Source organism: Peromyscus californicus, unplaced genomic scaffold, assembly GCF_007827085.1.
Source record: "Peromyscus californicus insignis strain IS unplaced genomic scaffold, ASM782708v3 Scaffold_4__1_contigs__length_199733344, whole genome shotgun sequence".
NCBI lineage: Eukaryota > Metazoa > Chordata > Mammalia > Rodentia > Cricetidae > Peromyscus > Peromyscus californicus.
The window spans coordinates 38,681,962-38,704,645 of NW_026294562.1; the positions used below are offsets into that span (position 1 = coordinate 38,681,962).

Sequence of the window (22,684 nt, forward strand, 5' to 3'; positions counted from 1 at the left end):
AACCTAACGAAGACAATAGTCAACCATGGTTTGAACATGTTAAATGGAAAATTTCAGAAACAATTCCTAAATTTTAAATGACAAGGGGCTCTGGGCATCTGATGAACTCCCACGTTGCAGGATTCAGGATGCGACTCCTTCGTCCAGGTGTTCATGCTGTCTACAGTGAGCAGTTACTCAGCGGGTGTGAAGGCACAGGGAGGGGCCTTGGAACACATCTTCTTCCCAGGATAAGAAGAGAGTACTGTATGTATGCATTTTGCTACTCGAATCATTCCGGCTTCTGCTTCCAGAAGTTCTCTCAGTTGGTCCCTGGCCCCTTCAACAGCTCCCACTGCGTTTTACTCTTAAAACCTCTTTCTTTACTTTCTTGCTCCCAGATGCTCCAGGCCCATTCTGTATATGCCTGCTTTGGTCTATGATTCAGCCATTTCTCCAGAAAGCCCAGTTCCTTTTACTAGGGACCGGAGAGTTTCATTCAGTTCAATCTTAATTTTACAGATGTGCTAACTGAAGTTTGGAGAGGTGAAGGAACTTGCTCAGAGTGGCAGAGCCAAAGCCATCTCAAAAAAATGTCTATAATAGAAGTTACCTAAATTCTTAAAATCACTTATAAATACAAAATCCAGTATAATGTGACCTTGTTTAAAACACACAGAAAGTTAAACAAAATATGATTTAAATTATCTCTAATGATAAAGAATTGTAATATTTATGGCTCTATCCTGTGGGAAAATTTAAAATAATTCAGAACATTCAACAGACTTTACTTTTCCTATCATTCACATTCTGCTTTCCTTCAAGAGAATTTGTTTTAGTCTAATGAGTAGCAGTTGATTTACGCTCATACATCCATCTAGGTTATTTAACTGAAAAACAAAAAACCCTTCAATAGAAATGGTTCTTGTCTTAATTAATCAAATGTGATCCTTCTTTCAAGTCCTGATCATCAGACATTATAAGTGGCTGTCTCACGGCACCACACTGGCTATAGCTACATGAAGACTAAAGCCTGTGTGGTCTTAAACCTTATCCCATACACTTCCCTGCACCCCAGTGTAGCCTAGTGGTCCAATCCTCACACAAAATGCCCATAATCCCCAAACAAGGGAAGAAAACACAAGCAGGCATCAAACAGCACACTGTAACTCAGCAGGGATGATCTATAGTTTAGGGAAAAATGCTGATAGAAACAACAGTTATAAGGGGCATAGCACATGTGTTAGAACTGTCATGGAGATATTATGAAGAATTTGTATAAGAAACAAACACAGGATGCTATGGACAAATGGTTTATATTTGATTTCCAAGTAGCTAACCAAGTCACAGGGTTATAAATGTCTTCAGAAGTCTGGGCAAGCTTCATCTCACTACTGACGAAAATGACATACCTCACATTCCATGCGGTGGTGAAGTCTGGGTTGAGTAGTAGCAGGGTGCAGGTGACATCTATCAATTCTAAAATAAAGAGAGCCACATTAAAAACACAGTCCTGCCTGTCAAAGCCTGCTCCTTTCAAAGGTCCTCGTCCACTCTCATTACAACCTGTATGCAGGTTGTATTAATTTTAAATGTCAGACACACTTTTAGACATCAGTGGTGTGACTGTTATCCTCAAGATTTTCTTCTATTTGTGATCTGTACAATTATTTTAAAAGTTAACAATTTTATAATATGCCCATAAAGAATAATTCATCTTCCATTCTTTTAGTAGCTCTGGCAGTAATTTAATTTGCACTAAGAAGTAATTTTGAAACCACCATTTAATTAATTCTACTAATGTCTCAAGCACTAACTATATGGAAATTTTCAAAAGAGAGAAGAGAAAAATCACCCACAATCCAACTTATGTTCTGCTGCAAAAAAAAAAATCCCCTTTTTTCTACACATTTCACACAATGATAGCAATGATAAAAGTACAGTAATCATTTCTAAAGACTTACTGTTCTATTTTCTTAGGATGTATTTCCTGAAAAAGAATCTCCATGGCAAAACAATACAAAAGTCAAATGTGACTTGTACCTTGTCCTCTAAATGCACTGTGACTATTTTATACTTCCGAGAGTAATGTGACTGCTTATGTTCCAATTCTAACCTTATTATGATTATATTTTAAAACATCAACGTGATGAGTTAAAAGAAAAAAAACAATGCTCTACTATGTTTTATCTTATATGTTTATACCTTAAGTCATGTGATCACTGATCATTTTTGTTTACTGTTTTCAGTTCATTGAGGATATGCTATTCATAGTTACTAGATATTTATTCTTCGTGGTCTTAACAACATGTTCATGGGTACAAATAAACTCCATAAACCTACTTTTAAAAGAACTAAATTGATCAAATCTGGACATTTTCTTGTTACTAAAATTGAAGAGAATTTTAGAATTGCTATTATCAATCTAGAGACATATTGCAAAAGCAGATAAGGGCCCCAGCTGTATTAAATACGAAGTGAATACAACACAGAGGTTGTCAGTACACTTCATGTGGCAATGGGGCGGAGCTGGGAGCAGTACCACACTAATGCTTTACTCACACTAGTTCGCTACACTCTCATAGTCAGGATCCGAGCCACTTTTGTTTAACTTTACAGCAGGAAAATGAAACTTACAGGGTTTTAAAGATTACCGTTATTTTATGTATATGGACGATTTGTCTATATTATGTCTGTGAACCACTTGTGTGCCTGGTGCCAGAAGAGGCCAGAAGAGGTCACTGGATGCCCTGGAACTGAAGTTACAGACCATTGTGAGCTACCGTGTGGATGCAGGGTATCAAACCTGGGTCCCGTGGGAGAGCAGCCTGTGCTCTTAACCACTGAGGCACCTCCTCAGCCCTGAGGGTCAGAGTTTTAACCAACAGTATGTGACACGGATGTGCCCTGACACTTTGGTCCTATCAGTTACATTGCAGTTGAAACGCCTGGCTATAGGGATAAATGAGGCATGTGAAGTACTTAGTGCAAGATAAACTTCAGACATGAGAGCAAACACATAAGTATCTCACGTATACCTTTAAAAACAGTCAGGTTAACTACTGATTTTTCTATTACCACACAATCTTAGTAAAAAGATTAGCATTTGTTGGGCACTTATGAATCTTCTACTGATCATTTAAATATTCAAAAACTGAGAAGCAGGAACTACACTCTGACTTGTGCCCCACATTTTCCCCACTGCAAGTTCCTATGTGCAAGCGTGCTGTGCATGTAAAGAACAATCTAAGTCATATCCTTTTTTCTTTCATTTTTTTTCTTTCATTTTTTAATAGTTTTTGGCACTAATTTAATGTTTGCCAAGGAAACTAATATAATGTTCTATATTACTATTCACTTAATTCCACAAATGTTCTAAGTATCAACAATGAGCAAAGACTGAACAGGCTCAGACTCAAAGCACGGGTGTAATTCTAATAAGACCGGATCTTGATCTTACCCTTCATAAGGTTATCTTCTTGTTGGAAAGGGCAAACAGACAACACACACCACCAGGGCCTTCTGAAGAAGCGATGACTAATTCTTATAGTGTCCCCGTGGGGACTAGGAGTACAGTGGTAAGGCAGTGCAGAGGGTGTGGGAAAGCCAAAGGAGTGTGATGTCACATCCAGCATGCTTTGAGACTGCGGAGCACAGCACAGCCGCAGCACAGAGAGTCTGCAATGCTGTCACAGTGAAACTGGCAAACCCCTGACCTGAGAAAACCGCCCTCAGCGCCCCAGCACGCACCATAGCGTATGGGAGGTTATATGTGAGAGGGAAGCTGTGGAGTTCTTTGATGTCGGCAACTGTTCCCAAAGCTGTTCCACTGCCTAAGTAAACTGGCTCTCGGTCCCTGTGATTCTTTCTACAGGACAGAAAACGTACACTGAGAGTTATGCCTGTTTGTACGTTTCCTGTGACTCTCCTCCCCTCCTCCCTACAAGTGAGAGAGAAGCCCCTGTGCAGCAGCACAGGCAGAGTTCATGAACATAGACAGTCGATGCGGAAGTCCCCACGCATCAGCGAGAGGCTGTGGAGGAAGGCTCATCAACGGAGAGCTTCCTTTGCCAGACAGCTAACTGCTGCTGGGATCACAGCCCTGCTTCCCACTTCCTGGGAATTCTGGGCAAAAACAAATTGGTAAGGAACTCACTCAATCTCATTGTGCTTTAGTGTTTTCTCAATATAAATGCAGCTCACAACAGAGCTACCTCACAGAAGTGTTAAGTGACTAAAAGCATGAGGTATCAGGTTATCTAACATACAGTGAACACTGAATTCTGATGTTAATTTTCATTTCCAAGTTTGCATCTCCTAGTCAGTTCCACAGGCACTACTGTGAGTGGAAGCCTAGTAGGAAGTGAAGGAATCTAAGAAGAGCAGTGACCATCTAACAGCATCTAAGAATCTTGGGACTTAAAACACCAGCAGCCTTGACAGCCCTCAGCGGTGTCCAGTATTAAGTACAACCAGGGTTTTCTCCTCCTCACAATCTTCTCATCTTTCCTGATTCAGAAGTCAAGTTCCGAGGCAAGAAGTGGGGGGTAAGTATAATGTAAGAAAACAGGAATGGGCCAACCGAGACAGAGAAAGAGGTTAAAAATGGAAGCATCAGATAAGCAAGAAAATCTTGAGGTCTCAGTCAGTATTCCCTTTCAGGGAGAAGAAAGGAAGAACGAGATTAAGTAATTGAACCTCAGACTGCTGATGCTCCGGCTTTTCAGGTCTGTCTTCCAGCAAAGCAGATGCTAACACACTTTTGGCAAATGCTTTGTCCTATACAGGAAGGATGAACCAAGCTCTAAAGATAAACACGTGTCAGTAACAGTTGATTGTAATGATTTCACTCTCTAAATGTCACTGACTACAGACCATTTTCTCTATAGCCTCACCCAGAAGATACGAGCTACTCAACATCCTACAGACCCTTGAAATCAGACAGGTCTCTCTTGAGATACAAAACACATGCCTGTAAATACATGCTTACTATACAGATTCCAATGTATGACTAATCCATCATCATTTCACAGGCAGAAAATTAATCTGGGCACATTATACACAGGAAGTAGCTAAATTACAGCTGGCACAAGAAAAGCACACACAGATACTCCTGAAGTCAGAGGCTGAGTGAATACACTTTCTTTGCTGTACTTCATTCTAGCAATAGTTCAGGTTTTACAACTATTCTGACAGAGAATAGTTTCAGTGCATCTAAAAATAGATAAATTCAAGACAGTACACTGGTTACTCTCCTTCCAAAATATACTCAAGTACCATATGAAGAACGGCTTAAGATCAAGCTATTTATTACAGTACACAGACCCTGAATGGCGGACTAAGCTAAGAATTCTTGCTAATCTGACAAGCGACACTTCGGCACTTAATAGTACTGAGTAAGAGCCATAATCCTTGTTCTCAGTGACCCACAGTCTAGCAGGAAAAGATGTTTAAATAACAAACTACAATATACTATGGTGAGTGACAACTATCAAAGTCACCCAGATAAAGGACTCCCACAGAGTGCAGAGACCTGCTCTTCCTGAAGCAGACAGAAAGGCTTCCCAGGGGATGAGTGTGAATCCAGCTTGCTAATGCTGGCGACCAGGCCGATGACGACAATACAAAGGCAAAATAAGGGAGTAGCACACAATAAAGTCAGAGACTAGAACAGGGTAGATTGTGGCTGCAATAAAGATTAAATACCCTTGGCTCTTTGTATACACATAGTTGTTTCCAGAAAAAAGTTTCAAATTAATGGCATTTTACTAAAAAATTTGGATTTATTTTTCCTTAGCAAGATTCAGCTGCATTCTGAATGTTTTAGTTCATAAATCTGGCACAATATTTTTACATTGGCATTTTCAGACATCAAATCAGAATTTACTTCTTTACTGACAGTACATGTGACCTGAGTGGTCTGTGGCACTGCACTGAACTATGCTCCCTTTCCTACGCTGTAGATTATCATAGCTCTCATCCAGATGATGCAAGATAAAATCAAAACCTGCCTTTGTGTCCTGATAGTGTCCCGTGGGGCTATCAAGATGGAAAGCATGTGTATAAGATGGCAAAGTCTACAGTATGGTGCTCACAAAGATTTGATGGCCACAGGACAGAGGTGGGTTGAGCTCAGGTACACGAATGGGCAAAGTCTAATGCTATGAGATAACTTAGACTTGATCTTTAAGATTCTTACTGCTTCTTCTCCCTGAGACAGTTATTCTGTCCAGCTAGTATGCCTTGGCTAAGTCACACCCCTGCACACCAGGGTAAAAACAATACAGCTTCATTTGGCAAAACATAACTTGGTGGAGTCCTATGGCTCTCTGATGCCTATGCTGCGGTGACAGAATAAAAAAGGAGGTCGAATAAAAGCCAAATCCCTTACAATTGTTTGAAACATGTTCCCTAAAGTCAGGTCATGCCATTAACATCACACCAAGTTTAGGTAGCACTTTGAATTAGAAACATGTATAAGAGGACCAATGAAATGAAACAAGCCACAGGGAAAATAGAAACCACCTCTCACTAAAACTCAGACTACGTCATGGTCCACACAGGAAAAAGTACTATTAACCTATTTGGACAGCCTTTTAAGGATAATACTGAGAAGAATTCAAGGAAATCCGATGTGCTACAGCTGGCAACACATTTTTCCCCTAAAGAGGCTTTCTGGCACTCAACTTGAAACTTCTCAGCTAAAGGAAGCAGGTATTATTCACCTTTTATGCCCACAGTCCTCGGAGCGGCTTCTGGTAAGAGCAGCCCTGGGTAATGACTCCGGAAGTGATGATTAAAATTGCTTAGAAAATAAAGTCTGACTGAAAACCACTCTCCAGGCACCCTGGGCACTTCTCAGATGCTGCTGATGAAGAAGGGAAAGGGCCTTACAAAGGCAGAAGAGGCTTAGATGAGGGCTACCCAGAAGTGAGTCCCAAGGTGCGCCTGAAAAGGCTAAGAAGAATTTGTGCGGCCCGAGCAGGATTTGAGGAACGCTGGGAAGAGACCAGGTGGGATGTTAGCAACTACAGAACCAGGGAAGAAGCAAAGGCCAAGATTTTCTTTTTCTTTCTTAGTTTTGACTGTCTCATTTTGGCACTATGATTCAGAAGGCCTGATCTCACCTGAGATTCAGTGAATCAGCACAGCAGAACCACAGATGGGGTCCCACAGCAGCTATAGAAGAGCACCTCGCCTAGCTCCTTGAACTGCTACAGAAACAAGTTCTGCCATCCGTAAAATGCTAAGGGGTCAGAGATCAAGTGGTTCCAGGGGACTGGAAACTCTTGAGTAATGCTCAAATTTCTTCTTTTTTTTAAATTATAGATAGGATGCTATCCTTAAACAAAATCTTACAAATGACCTCCGCATATGAACACATAAATCTGCTGTGGCTGCAGCAGGTGGCTTGAATCCTGCCCGAGACACTTCCATTATAATCACTGTGGTTCCAAGCAGGAACACTAACGCTCAAGGCTAAGCTCTTCCTTTGACAGAGGCTGAGCACCTGCTCAGGCAGTTCAGAGAAGAGCCCAAACCAGAGTCCGGGAATGCTGACCCCAGGGAAGAGCTCCTCCCTTGGACGAGGACAGACTCATACTCACCATCTTTGTTTAGCCATTGCTTTCTTGTTCTGTACAAAAGGAGCTTGTTGTGGACATACGGTAATAAGAACTTGACACACCAGCTTTCCACACCAAGTTTGTTCTCCACCAGGACTATGGGACTCCGGTTATATCTTGCTTCGGGGCATGGGATCAGGCCAATCTCATCTCTAAATATGTAAGACATAAAAAAAAATTGAAGATAATACTGGCTTTTAATTTTTTCTAGTTCCTTAAAACATTTAAAAAGCCTCATATATTTATTTCTCTTAAGAATATAACTAAGAGGGTGGTGGGGATGCATACTTTTAATCCCAGCACTCTGGAGGCAGAGGCAGGCATGATCTACAGAGTGAGAGATCCAGGACAGCCAGGGCTACACAGAGAAACTCTGTCTTGGAAAAAAAATAACAACAACAACAAAGTTTAGTTCTAAGAGGGCGTGGTGGTACACACCTTTAATCCCAGCACTTGGGAGGCAGAGGCAGGTGGATCTCTGTGAGAAAAAAAATATATATATATATATATATGTGTGTGTGTATATATGTATGTATGTATATATATATATATATATAAATGAGTAAATAAATCCAGTAAATGAGTAAATAAATCCAGTAAATGAGTGTATATATATATATATATAAATGTGTATATATGTATGTATGTATATATATATATATATAAATGAGTAAATAAATCCAGTAAATGAGTAAATAAATCCAGTAAATGAGTGTGTGTATATATATATATATACACACACTCATTTACTGGAGTTGTAGCAACAAATGATTTTTTTTAATGTGGTTTGTTGGTAACAGTGAAGTACAGGGAAAACAGCACACTGCAATCCTCCTTACTGGTAGGAGTGAAAATTCAGCTTCTTTAGATGACAATTTGAAGACACCTTGCAGCATTTAAAGCACAGACTCCAATCGTGCAGCTACCCCACCCTAAACACAACACTGCAGCAAGACAGGAAACAACCCAAATGTTTAACAGCATAATGCAGGTAAAGGAAGCACAGCTCAGTGGTGTGCTAACTGTTAAGTAATGATGCAGGTCTGCACTTACTGTCTACCTGCCAAGAATATGGGAAGAAAGCAAAATGCATATAATGAAAAAGCCTTTTAAATAAATTCTTTAAAATACATATAGATACATTAAATTTTGCTTGGAAAGACACCACAATTTTTTTTTTGAGAAACAAAGGTAATGAATGAGAAAGAAGTTTATTTTTATAGAATTATTCCATTTTTTAAGAATGTAAACCAATGTGTTTATATTTGCCTACTATAATAATAAATGTGGAACAGAAACAAATTATTATTAAAGATTAACTTGTCCATGAAATTTTTGACTCATTTTCCCTCTACATACTGCTGAGTTGTTTTTTTTTAAATCATCCTTATGATAAAAATATCAAAATGAAAAATATATTTCAGAATGTGATCGGTTAATCCATCTTAAGTTGAAAACTTGCATTAAAACAGACTTGATTAATAAACAATGTGTGGAGTGTGACTTCATGGAGCAAATGAAACAAATATTTATAAAACCAACTCATATCTTTTATCTGCAAAAGTGGTTAAAATTCTTACCTACACAATTTCTTCACTAGGATGTCCTTTATTTCATGAGTAATGAGAACTCTGTGAGAGGGGCTGGGGGGGGTGGCTCAGAGGTTATGAGTAACTACCGATTTGCAGAGGACATGAGTTCAGTTACCAGCAACCATGCCCGGCAGCTCACTCTGACCCATAACTCCAGCTATTGAGGGGAGAGGGGGAGCGTTGAACACCTTCTTCTGCTCTTGGCTCTAACACTAACAGTAGAGAGTTGGAAAGATGATTCTGCAAGTGGAATGCTTGAATTAGCATGAGGAGGAGTTAGGATTTTCAGCACCCATGTACAAAGTCAGCTTTGACCACACTTGCCTGAAATCCCAGTGCTGTTGGGGGCAAAGACAGAAGGGTTCCAGGAATTCTGGCCAGTCATTCTTGCCAAAATAAAGCGCTAGGTTTAGTGAGAGACCTTTTTTCACAAGAATAAGCTGAAAAATGGTAGAACCAAATAACCAATGCTCTTATCTGGCTTCTATGCTCCCACATCCAAAAACATGTGTGTGTACCACATACAACACACACACACACACACACACACAAATTTTTTTTAAAGCTATCTTTAAAATGTGCCTATTCATTTTTTAGAAAAAGATTGTATGTGGTGGTGCCCCAGAAAGGAGAAGGTACCAGATCCCCCAGAGCTGGAGTACATACAGGTGGTTGTGAGCCATTGGATACGCCATGGATGCTGGTCACTGCACTGTCCTATGCAAGAGCAGAGTGCTTGTGACCACTGAGGCATCTTTCCAGCCCCACATCTCTTTTTCACAGAAAAGAATAGGGTTGAAGATGCAGCTTGGTAGATAGAGTGCTTGCCTAGCACTCTTGATGTTCCAGATTTGACCCCAAGCACCACCCACATCTGCCCTGATAGCACAGGCCTGCAATCTCTGTACTTGAGAGGCAGAAGCAGGCCTGGCACGGGAGGCAGAGGCATGTGGATGGATCTCTGAGCTCAAGGCCGGGTCATCCTGGGTCATATAGCAAGTCAGAACTATATAAGACTGAGACGCTGTCTCCCTTCCCCCACCAAAACAAATTTAAAAAATAAACAAAAAGTTGATCTTTAGAATGTGTGACATTGTCTTTTAAGTCCCTAGAATTATTTTGCCAAGAAGAAAGCTGTACAGATATAAAAAAGGAACAAACCTGTTTAATAGGAGATTATAAGAAAGCCCTCTTGTGTTAAGTCACCACAGTCAGAAGCACACACCTAAAATAGATCTGTCCAGAAAGACCTCTACACTGGATAGTTCAGAGGCAACCCGCTCTTAAGTGCCAATAGACAAGGATACTAACATTTCTTCCAAAGTAATTATTGCTCCAGAAGACTGTGGGACCTACAACACATTCAGTAGATTCAAAGGTCTCTTAATACTGATGTACCACACTAGTGCTATCACCATATAAAAACAATTCACAGAATATACGGTACAGTTTTAGTTTCTGATAATGCAAAATGAATAAACAAAGTACCACAGACTTCTAAGAGTTTCTCTGTGAGGTGTCTATGTCTACAATAAAAGGTTACCACTTGGCTTTTCCCGTAATGTGAAGGAAGTTCTGTGGGGAAAATCCTGAAAGAACCTTAAGTCAATATTCAGTTTTCTTTTTTTTTGGAGCTGAGGATCGAACCCAGGGCCTTGCATTTGCTAGGCAAGTGCTCCACCACTGAGCTAAATCCCCAACCCCTAATATTCAGTTTTCAAAGCACGCCTTTGCATCTGTACTTGGTCCTAAGAACCCGAATCCATTTATGGCACTGTACACACAACTAGCCATGCCCAGTCACTGGGCTATATATATGAACCTCTCATGTTTCCCGGTGCTTACATTTTTGCGATATGAAGTTGAACATTTTAGTAAATAACCTAATAACAGAAAAATAACTCGTTCAATCCCAGCACTTGAGAAGCAGAGGCAGGAGGATCTCTGTGAGGTCAAGGCCAGTCTGATCTACATAGTACATTCCAGGCCAACCAGGGCTAAACAGCAGCGGGACTCTGTCTCAAACAAACAAACAAAAAATGAATAACCTAAAATTAGCAAAACCAAATGAAAAAGCCAACCCCTCAATTTAATTACTTAAGAGATTCTGTTCTCTGAGATCTAATAACTACTTATAACACTTCAAGGAATTTCAGAGCTAAAAACAAAAATGTTACACTAGCAAGAATAAAAGAATCCCAGCTTTCCGGATATGCTGTTTGGGAGGAGGTTTTTTAAACTCCAATTCACAGTGTTAAAAACAAGTTTTGCTCACTAGAGTTGTACTAGACATAAAATATCCAAGTACTAATTTGGTACCTAAATTATAGGACAAAGCCATCTGCAGAATTAAAACAACACACTACTGTGGCTGGCTACACGTCCAAGAAACTTTCAAAAAACAAAGAACCTTGGGGACAGAGGTGCTCTGGAACTGAATCTGAATGGATGGTCATCCTTGCTCCTCAGTGACATTTACACAGCTTTCAAAGGTTATTCCAGGAGAATATTACCTCTGCTCTTTGTAATACAGTGAACTGAGAAAAGCACAGGTCATCTAACATGCAACTTGAGCCTTGACAGACCTCACTCTCCCCATCTGTAAAAGGGCAGAATTGTGTTTCATCTCCAGTAAAGAAAACGGGCTAGCATGTACTCAGCTTTCAAAGTATATATAGTGAAACTCGACACCTATTCCATGTAAAGAGAATGAAAGAGTCATAAGGATGCAAACCTTTGAAGAAAAAAAAAATGAAAAGATGCAGTATTGAGAGACAACAGCTTCTTGATAACAGCCCCTGGCTAATTAGTCTCCCTTCTACCACCAATGGCCAGTGTGATGTGTTAGGTCATTTACCTCTGGACTGCTCATCTGAAATACAGGAATCTACTATCTTCCTTGCTTGTTATGAAAACCAAAGGTGAATAATGTGGTAAACTAGGAAGTGCTAGGCAAAGATAAAGGTTATCAATTCATTTAACAGCCTGAGGTCATCCAATGTCAAGTTTCTTGGTTAGAGGGCAATAGAAAGCTGAGGTGGAAATGTTAATCCTTTGTCAAGTTATTTGACCCTAAGATAGAGAGTTTTGTTACTGCTAAAAAATTACATCATTTTCTTTAGAGAGCTATGTGCTCCATAAGCTTCAGAACAATAGAATGCTTCAATTTAGGTTTCTGTATCTATTCTTTTAGATTACTAATTTTTTCAGGCAATTTAGAATTCTAAATCATTTTAAAACAAGCAGGAAGCTCATTCTTCTGTGTCTCCTTTTATCAGATGAGCTCCACTGAGCTTTAGGGGATTGCCTGAAGTCAACATTACTAGCAGCTATCTTAAGAATCTGGGTCTCCAGTTTAAGTTATAATCTCAAACTCAAAATATAGAAAACTCAGGACACATAAAAACTAAAAGCCTGTCTCTACTGCTACTACTGTTTGGGTAGATGTCTTTTTGCCCTCCTCAAGTATTTTTAGAGAAAGTGAGATCACATCGTACATAAACTTGACAAAACTTAGAAGTTCTCTAACATCTAAGATTCCCTACATAATTGATATTTTAAATGCTTACAATGACTATAAGCATCAGATAATTTCCAATTATTCCTCCCAAAAAGTCTTCATGAATTTTTTCCCAATATTTTTAAGTTTCTAGAAATTTAGAGTCCTGTACTTAACCATTTGCTCAGGTAAATATTCTGTGCATGACCAAGGTCAGGGGTTTTCAAAGAAACCCAGACCAAGGGCAGCAAAAGTTTGAATCTTCTCACACAGATCCAACAAGGCTCAATGATTGGGTGCCTTGATGGACAGACAACATGGAATGGACCAGCACCTTTACTTCAGGTCCCACACAGCATAGTGTTCGGGTGTCTCACTTTACAGTGGAGACCCAATGGAGTTCAAGGTTCGTATCACACGGATGTCAACTCTGTTCCAACGTGTAGCAGCTTCTCTTGTCTATATGTTGCAGAAACAATAACTGTCATCTACGGCTTACCTTTATCCATAGCTTACTGTTCTGCTCACAAAAGCTACGTCAACCAAGCTCCCTTCTAGGCAGGATGCACTGTGCCCAGTACTAAACATGAACTCTGGGAAGTGTCACAACTGAACAGAAAGGGCCCAGATTCAGGAAATTTATAAATATCTTTATTGAATAGTTAGTTTTGTTTTATATGCTGCAATTATTTCTAGCATGACCAAACCTTTTCAAGCATACTTAGTAAAGTATCTACAGGAACTGACACTTGCATATTAATAATTAAAACTTGACTGGTACTGAAGATATTTCAGAGACCTAATAGGCTTCCTCATTAATTTTCAAGATTACTTTTTGTACCACTGAAATTACATTACTGACATTATTTCAAAAACAGGAATTGATGTTTATTGTTTATTGCATGCCACATTCTACGTTTACTCTATGCAATAATTTACAATAAAAATCTGCCTTGTTTTTTATATAAGAGAGCCTTATCTAAGTATATTGGGCTAGCAAATAAAATGACAAGATTCAACCCAGGACTCAAATTCTAAACAAAATTTTAAAAACTGTATTATCACTTAAATGAGTAAACCACATGTATAAGACCACTGTATTCTGTGGTTTCATATTCCTCAACCTGCAGACAACTTTAAACTGTGTTTCATTATTACACCCTTACTTAACAATTTTCTGTGGGGCCTTCCTATTGATTAGAAGTGTATCATCACTTGTGTCTCTATTAAAATGCTAGTCCCTCTGAAAGAACTATCTTGATCTTGTAATCCAAAGAAAGTCTCCTAGGTATCACTGTTCATAATGTCTTTCTTACCCTTTCTGCCTACTTTCATAAGCTGCGTGTTGATTGGTTTGACGTTCCATTAAGGATAGAGATCCTTTCTCAACTATGCACTAATCTCTATGCTTAGCACCCAGTACAGTTATCTCCAGACTAGCATTTTACCTGTCAAATGGGAGTGTTCTTTTCCTACCCACTTGAATGCAACAATTAGGCCAGATAGTGAAGGACTTCTCTATAACCCCCTCCGATGAAATCTTTTCGATTAACCCATTCCCGTGGAATCTTTTCAACCACATCTTGCTGCTTTTGATCAATGTACTGCTCCCAGTTTCTTCTGACACTGAAGTCGCACTCAGACTTCGATGTTCATGTTAAAAGCTGCCTCCGCTCAGATACACTCGGCCTCCCTTCTCTTACACTTACAATACTGCTAACAAATCCTCACTAAGAACTATATTGTAGGGTTAATTTACTACTCAGGCAGGTTCAGTCTTAGGTCTTCACCAAACCCACACTACACAACATAGAACTCACTTCTTATATGATAATCAATCAAAAGTTCAGTTCTCACTAACATTACGTACACTCCAAGTGTTCAATAATACACGTGGCTAATACAGCAGATGTACAATTTAATCACACCAGAAATTTGGCTTCAGTACAAACTATATTTTTGCACTTCTTCTTGTCTCATATAGTGAATATGGTACCTACTGCTCCTCAAATAAATGTAGATATTCAATAAAAAAAAATACCAATTTGCTGGATAAAAGAATACTAACATGATGGCCTAATTAGGCTGTACAGTAGACAGCTGTATTCCACATTAAGGCACAGTCTATACCTCATGGTAATAAATATTTCTGAGTCAAACCACTAGTTGAAGGGAACCCAGTAGGATTCCCAGTCTCCTACCAAACAGTATCTATCTTGTGTTTTTCACTTTGCGCAGTGTTCTGGCAAGGAGTGGAGGGACTGAGATTAAGTCTAGTGCTTTGAATTCTCATTAGCCCTACAAAATTGAGAAGATATTGAGCCTGGGGAAAACCAGTTTATACCTATAGAAACACCATTTCTAGCTCTTATTGAACCTTCGACTGCTTGAGGTAGATATTTCTACAGAAACAAAGTTAATATATTCAAGGGAGTAGATGTTAACAAATAAATTGGCAATCTATCTCACATTGGAGAAAAAGGGGAAAAAGGCAAATAATGCAAAACTTATAATACTGTTATTGGAGACTAACTTAAAGGCAGATGTCTGTTTTTTTTCTTTTTAAACTAGAAATACAGCTCTTTTGAGTCTAAAATGGCCAGACTGAGCAAAGACATACGAGCACTTCTGAAAGGCCCAACGTACAAGACATTTTAAAAGATAATAGCTAGAAGACACTTCTACTGTAGGGAATGTGTACTAAAATGCAGCTGCTGACAGATGCTAAATAATGAACTGAGCTATTTAAATGCTTAGTTTACATAACTCATTATTTCAAGTGCCCAACTTAGCTCAAACTCAGATCTCAAATGACCCAAATACTTACAGATAACCCTAAGTTTTGATGGAGTATATATTCATGAGACTGCAGAGTAAAAACTATAGAGAGAAGCATCAAAGCCCTTTAAGAGTTCTGTTAAGTGTGATCCAGAAAAACAGGGACCTGTTCCATACAGCTCCATACTGTACCCGGCCAACCTGCCTAACCCATTATCCTAATCTTAAGTTTTGCCTAATATACTTTTAGTCTACCTCAAAGATGAGAAACTAAAGTGATCACTATATTAGACCTCTAACCTTTGCTACAATTTCTTTTAGAAGAAGAAAAAAAAACCCACCTCATGATGAAAAATGAACCCTTCATTTGCCCAACTTTTTTTTTTTAAGGATGTGTCTTTGCACTGTGGCTGGAATTCTCAAAAAGGGCCTCAAAGACCGACACGCAAGACATCAAAGCATTCTTTAAAAGGCCCAGCAGCCACTATGGCTACTGCCAGGAACTCACTCCAAACATTCATTCTGAAAAAATCAACAGTCAAAAGGGGACAGGAAGAAGACTTAGGATCTGTCAGAGCTGGCAGGTATGTTTTGAGGCCAGTAGTCTTTTATCTTTAATGAAGTACAGTTTTAAGCCCCAATTGCCACAAGGGAGCAGGCCATCCGAGGACTTCTAAATTCTTTTAGGAACACCACCTTGAAGAAAAAGAATGTCTTGTTAAAAATGTAGGTTTGGACTTTCATTTAGTCGGAAAAGCTAAGGAGGCCGGGATGTTTTAAAATAATTCACGTGCCCTAGTTAAAAAAAAGGATAAAGAATATTAAAAATTAATTGTAGAATCAGAGAAAATAATACAAAACTAGACTCCATGTTTGTTTCCCCCAGGGAGGGGGGATGGGAAATGGGCTACACTCTTGTTTCTTTCTGATTCTTTTGTATACTGATGTAGGTAACTCTTTTTGTAGCTTTCTTCTCATTCGTTGAAGGTAGAGTGCCGGAAAGAATAAAAATTTGAGAGTATCTTCCCAGAAAATAACAAGTAACTGGAAAGGGAGGAGGAGGAGATATATGGTGTCAGTCCTTCGGTGAACTTATAGAGGGCAACAGTGCTGGATAAGAATGCCTGCCGTAAGGCGCTAGGCTGTAACTTCGGACGCACTTCCGATAAAAAAGTATCCAGTTCGCTACAGCTTTATGAGAGATCCATCCAGGTCACCTTCAAAAATTGTTACATCCACTAGCGTTGCAATTTTGTGACAAGTGAGTGGAAAAGTCAAAAGCGGCCTCCAATCACCGCTAGTAACCTGAAAGGGGGTGCGGAGAGACCGACGGGGTGGGTAACCCTCTACAGTCACACACGGGATGCAACCGAGAGCCGCCTCCGAGGCACCGAGACCCACAGCGGTGGCCCGCGGAGCAAGCGCACCCGGGCGGAGGGCGGCCGGGCGAAGAGTTGTCACAACTCCCAGGACGCGCCCGGCAGGGCAGGAAACTCTACGCTCCGGCGTGGCTCTCCGAGGTCGCTTCCCAACACTGGCCCGCCACGCGTCCCGGTAACGGCCAGCTGGCCCGGCGCGACCGTCCCTGCCGCGCTCCGCCTGTCGGAAGCGCGCGTGGGCCCCGAGCGGCCGCCGCGAGTGGACTAGAGCGCGGCACCGGCCCGCCCCCCCCGACCACCCCGGCGGCGCGGGGCGCGCGACTCACATGTGCGGGTTCCTGCGGAAGGCGTTGGTGATGTCCTTCACCACCCTCTGCACCAGCACCGCCACCTCCTCGCTCGTCTCGGCCATGTTGGCGGCCGCCGCGATCGGGCGCGCCTCCGGGAGAACCCAGCCGCCGGCGGGAGTTCCGCGGGGGCGCGCGCGCGCGCTGGCTCAGGCGCGCCCTCGCCGAGGCCGCCGAGCACTTCCGGGTCAGGGAGGGCCGCATCGCTGCCGAGTTGCGCTCGCTCTCTTTGCTCCTTGGCTTTGATTGAATTTTGGTTCGCTTGGCATGGAGGACGGAGGGTCCCTCTCACCTTTCCGAGCAGGCGCGGGCCAGCGTGGCCTTTTCCCAGCGACCTCCAGATGGCAAGACCATGCCAGCCCACCCCGGGAGGAGTCCTGTTGCTGACCTCCTTTTGCACCCCAGTGCCACTTTGTGTTTCTGAAATTTAAAGTAGCCCTTTTAATTAGAGCTTTGTAATTCATTAAGCAAAGAAAAAGAATGTAAAGGAAAAAATTACCCTCCAGATCTAGGGGGAAAAGTTTAAAACAAAACAAAACAAAACAAAAACTGGCCTGTTGTTGATTTGCACAATGTTTGGTGGTGGATGCGTTAATTTGGAGTATAAAAGAAAACAACAATCAAGACCCTGGCAATGTGTTCCTGATGTCTGTTGCCCCACAAATAATTTGTATAGGATCGCTCTGTTCCATGTGGAATTTAAAATAACTGTAATTAAATTTGTATATAGCGGGGTGTTTTGGTTTGGTTTGGTCTCTTCTGAGTGCAAAAATCTGACTCCTCCCACTGGTGGTGGTAGTTGTTCCTCTTTATCCTCCTCTTACCCCTTCTGTTCTTTTTTTCTCCCATGCTTTAAGTTTATCATAAAAAAAAAAAAAAAAAAAATTGCCTGGCAAGATGGTGCACAGCTGTGACTGTGATCCCAGCACGTGGGAGGTGAAAACAGGAGGATGTGAAATTCAAGGTCATCTTTGACTGCCTAGGCTATATGAAACTTGGATCTCTAAAAGCCAAAACTTTTACAAAGCAAACTATGGGTGGTCGTTGTCCTGGTCAAGAAACAAGGAAAAGTCTACAAAATTGTAGAAAGCAAGAAAGCAAGACAGACCAGTTGAAGATACCATGAAATCAATCTACCTTTGCTCTCTGACAAGTTCTAGGATGAAGCAGTGAAATGAAGGAGTATGTTAAGATCTCTGGGCCAAGAATAAGTTCAAGAGGCCTATTGAAGAGTAGGATACCAGGGGCTGGGGAGATGACTCAGCAACTAAGAGAGTTTGTTTCTAGCAATCACAACCACCTGTAACTCCAGCTCCAGATCCTCTTCTGGCCTCTCTGGAAGACACACACACACACACACACACACACACACACACACACACACATTTAAAAAAAATAATATGATGCAGTCCTCCAATAGCTTCAGATAAGTCTGCTTCTTCTCATCAGAACCATTGATCCTTCCCTTAGTGGCACTAGGGAATAGCCTAGAGCTATTAGAAGAGCTAATAGAGCAGAGCTGAAGGAGCACACTGTGAAGTATTAATTTAATTAATCTTTATCAATAAAAAATCAGGAGTCAAATATTGGGGTAAGAACCTGAAAGATCAGAGAACCAAGAGCAGACGCCAGTTTCTTCCTATCTCTTTTGTTCCTCAGTATAAAAGGACCAAGATCCTCTCTCTCAGTCCTGCCTTACCACTTCCTATCTCCTCTCTCTACAGTCCTCCAAGCCTCTTTGGTCAGTTACTGGCTAGTGCTGCCCTCTGACAGGTGCTTTATTTGTCAGAACACAATCAAAATATCACACAACATTTCCCCCTTTTTGTCTAAATAAAAAGCAAGTTTTAACTAACATAGTAAAACTAGATATAATAAGTAAAATAACTATATAAAATATATACAAGCAAGAATTACATTAACAATGTCTAGTCCATTTGCATTCAACAAATTCAGAGAAAATACTCCATTATCTATTCTATGTTGGTGAGTCCAGAGTGTTGTACCTAATTCACTTTCTATCCTAACTTGCATTACCAACCCAAAACTATCCTTTTTTTTTTCTTTTTCTTCTTTTTTCCAGAGCCGAACCCAGGGCCTTGCACTTGCTAGTCAAGCACTCTACCACTGAGCTAAATCCCCAACCTGAAAACTATCCTTTTAATTCACTTTCTTTTCTAACTTGCATTACCAATCCCAAACTATCCTTTTAATTCACTTTCTATCCTAATTTGCTTTACCAATCCCAAACTATCCTTTTAATTCACTTTCTATCCTAACTTGCATCACCAATCCCAAAACTATCTTTTAATGTCTCTCAACTGATAGGAATTCCAGCCACGCCCCCATGATCGTGCATGCCCTGGCGGGACACTTAGTCATTTCTGCCTAGTCATATGTCCTACATAACCCATGCACTGTGTGGTCACATAAATTGTGTGCAGTGTGAGCACGTGATCTATGTGTGGAGTAGCCACGTGGGCCCATGTGCACATGTGTGGGGTAGTCCTTAAAAGGTGGATCCCATGTCCCCTCCCTCTCCTCTTCACATGCCATTTCAGCAGGCCTGGACACATCTGTCCCTTTCTCCTTTCCTTAATAAAACTCTTGTTAGTGGGTTTTGTTGTGTTCTGTGACTTTTCCTTGCAGGGTAAGAGCGCCACTAAAACCAACATCAACCTTATACACTTTACACATCTTTTGTAAGTTTCTTTTCTGAATTTGGTAACAAGAAAAACTAACTATAACTGTCTAGTCTTCAACTCCATCAGAGACCTGAGAAGGATATAAAATTACCTGAGTAAACAGGAAGTGCAGAGCAAACAACTTCCAAAATTAAAAAATGACAGAAACAGCTGGCTGGCTGGTCAGTCATCCAAAGTTCCTCTGTAATTTTGGGGCATCCATCTTCAGCCTACAGGTCTACACTATCTGACAGACTTTTCTGTGAAGCAGGATTTTTGAAAGACTGTCCCACCTTGTCTTGGCAAAGTTTGGCAGTCAGTTTTTTGTGTGTCCTGCTTGTCCAATTTGGACAGCATACTGTCAGTAGTCAAGGCAAAGGCAATTTCTTGCCCAGTGGCTAACTTTTGCCACAAAGAAAGCAAATTCTATATGAGTTTCTTCAATGCCCATCATCTTTTCTGAAGTAGAATGGTGCTGACAGGAGCAGAGAAGTCTCATTGTCATAAAAAAAATAACATTATGTTGTTAAAACATCTTACATGCTCTATTCTGTAGGTCTCTGAAGTGTTTGAAGACCATCTGTCTATCTAAAATATAGTTGTTTGACCTTGAAAACATACCTAACATGACTACAAGCTTGATTGTAATAGGGAACTAACTATTAATCTGCATTTTTTATTATCCTAATTAGTTTGTAATAATAATTTTCAAGGACTAGAAATTTATATTACATTGTTAAATGAGCTGTATAGGTACAATACCTTGAAAAAGAGTAGAAATGTATGTACAGTATGTTCTAACAAAAATAAGTTTAAATTTGTACCAATATACAAAACTATCTTAAACGGAAGTAGAAACATATATACAATATAACAAAAATAACCTCAAATTTGTATCAATATACAAAAATCCAAATCAATGTAAAATAATTAAGACTAGTAGTTACTTTTTTTTGGTTTAAAAGTAGATTCAATAATCTACCCTTTTATCCTATCATTTCTATATGCCCCCTTTTTCTTTTCAGAACAAGATCCCAGAATCTAATCTCCTTTGTTCAGCATTTTTCCTGACCATTACCAATAACAAATTCTAACCAACCCCCCTAAATGATGACAAATATCCATAACCCACTGAACAACCAAAAACCATTCACCTCACCTCTTAGGAATGTGGGTATCTTGTTCTTAAAATTACCTTCTGCTGTCTGGGGGTGACAGCATCGTTAGAGGATCCTGAAACAAAAGCCTGGAATAATTGTCAAGTCCTAGGAGAGCTAGCTGTATCATTTGTTGTCCAGTCTCTGTAACGGGAAAGTACAGGGCTTATCTTAAGTCCTGGCTAGAGTAGTCTGTGAGACTGGACCATCTCAGCTAGCCACATTGAAATTGTCCTGCAGTCTTTATAGTGCAAAGTGGATCTTTGGGTGGTGTTTGTCAGCTCAGTGTTGTTACCATAGTCCCTGTGGAATTGTTGTTGTGGGGCCCCATCATCCTTTTGGAGCCTTCAAAGGTCACTGTTAGGCATGGTCATGGTTCACTACAGAAAACTTAAACATTTTAAATGTCATATGCAGCAGATCTCAAAGAGGTTAAAGGACCATAATTTGTTATGTACATTCAGAGTACAAAAACTTAATTCCTAGTTACCTGATAGAGCCTAAAACCCAAAATCACATACAGGAAGCTAGATAAATCCTTTTTCTAGAATTAGTTAGTACTCTATGTGACCATTAATATCATGACAAAAAGTTTAAAAATATATATTAATCTTACAAATTTTGAGATAATATTTATACCTTAAGAAAAGTTTTAAAGAATCAAAATAAAACCAAAAGATTATGAGATTAGTTGCAATAGTTTAGTCCCTTAATTTTGTTTTTTCTTCTGTCCCATATCAGGTGGCTCTTCTGACATGCAACAGAGATTTTGAATTTTCCTTTTAATGAGGATGCTTAGGTTTAGAGGAGAGAGCCATGCTCCAACTCCAAAGCCAGTTTTAATTTTCAATTGAACTGGGACTATAAAAAGACCATTTGTATTATATGTCTGTAAAGAAAAGCAGAAACAAACATTTGGGAAGACTTACAAAATTTTATCCTGTTAGATATGTGAAATATCAATTTATTTACTCTTTTTCTTGGGACATTTTCTCTGGATGATTCATCCTTTTTCTTCAGATGTCTCACTTGTCCCATGGTCTTCAAATTCCTTAGCTGGATGCCTTCATTCTCCTGAAAAGACAAAAACAAAACCCTTCCCCAAGCCTAACTTTGGGGAGTTTCCCTTTTGGCAAGTTATATCTGATCAAATGAAAAGCATTTGTTAGTCTTATAAATTAGTTTAGATTGAATGGTCATGCTGGTTGATGAACTATCACCTCTTCTAATTAAGAGGTCTCTCTTGTTCGAACCTAATCTTTATCAATTTTGATGGTATCCATAGCTTTTCTTCTCCTGTGGAAACAAAAGCAAAACCTCTTCCCCAATGTAACACACATCCTGGTTTCCATTCTGAGGTCATCATATCTTTAAAGTATACAGGCTGATTTAATTCAGCAGTTTTTTTCTACTGTCCAATGTCCCTCCACAGCTGTCATTCCTTTCTCATTAGCATTTAGAAAATTTAAAGTTGATAAAGCACTGTGCAATCTGTCTCTGGGGGTCTTTGTTATTCCTTTCTGTTTATTAAGCATATATTTTAGAGTTTGATTTGATCTTTCTATAACTGCTTGTCCTGTAGGATTGTGTGGTATGCCTGTAATATGCTTTATGTTGTAATATGCAAAAAACTGTTTCATTTTA

General features: G+C 40.0%; 1 protein-coding gene across 1 annotated transcript in view; it reads right to left on the bottom strand.

Moving 5' to 3' along the window:
• The window catches only part of Ptar1 (protein prenyltransferase alpha subunit repeat containing 1), a 34,304-nt gene extending 16,956 nt beyond the window's left edge, over positions 1 to 17,348 (bottom strand). Inside the window, exons 1-3 of the mRNA XM_052763102.1 lie at positions 17,179 to 17,348; positions 7,587 to 7,756; positions 1,392 to 1,458 (exon numbers count right to left, since the gene is read on the bottom strand). Coding sequence (XP_052619062.1) covers positions 1,392 to 1,458; positions 7,587 to 7,756; positions 17,179 to 17,264 — 323 coding nt within the window. The 5' untranslated portion in view covers positions 17,265 to 17,348. The remainder of the gene's footprint in view (positions 1 to 1,391; positions 1,459 to 7,586; positions 7,757 to 17,178) is intronic.
• Between the last annotated feature and the right edge of the window lie 5,336 nt (positions 17,349 to 22,684).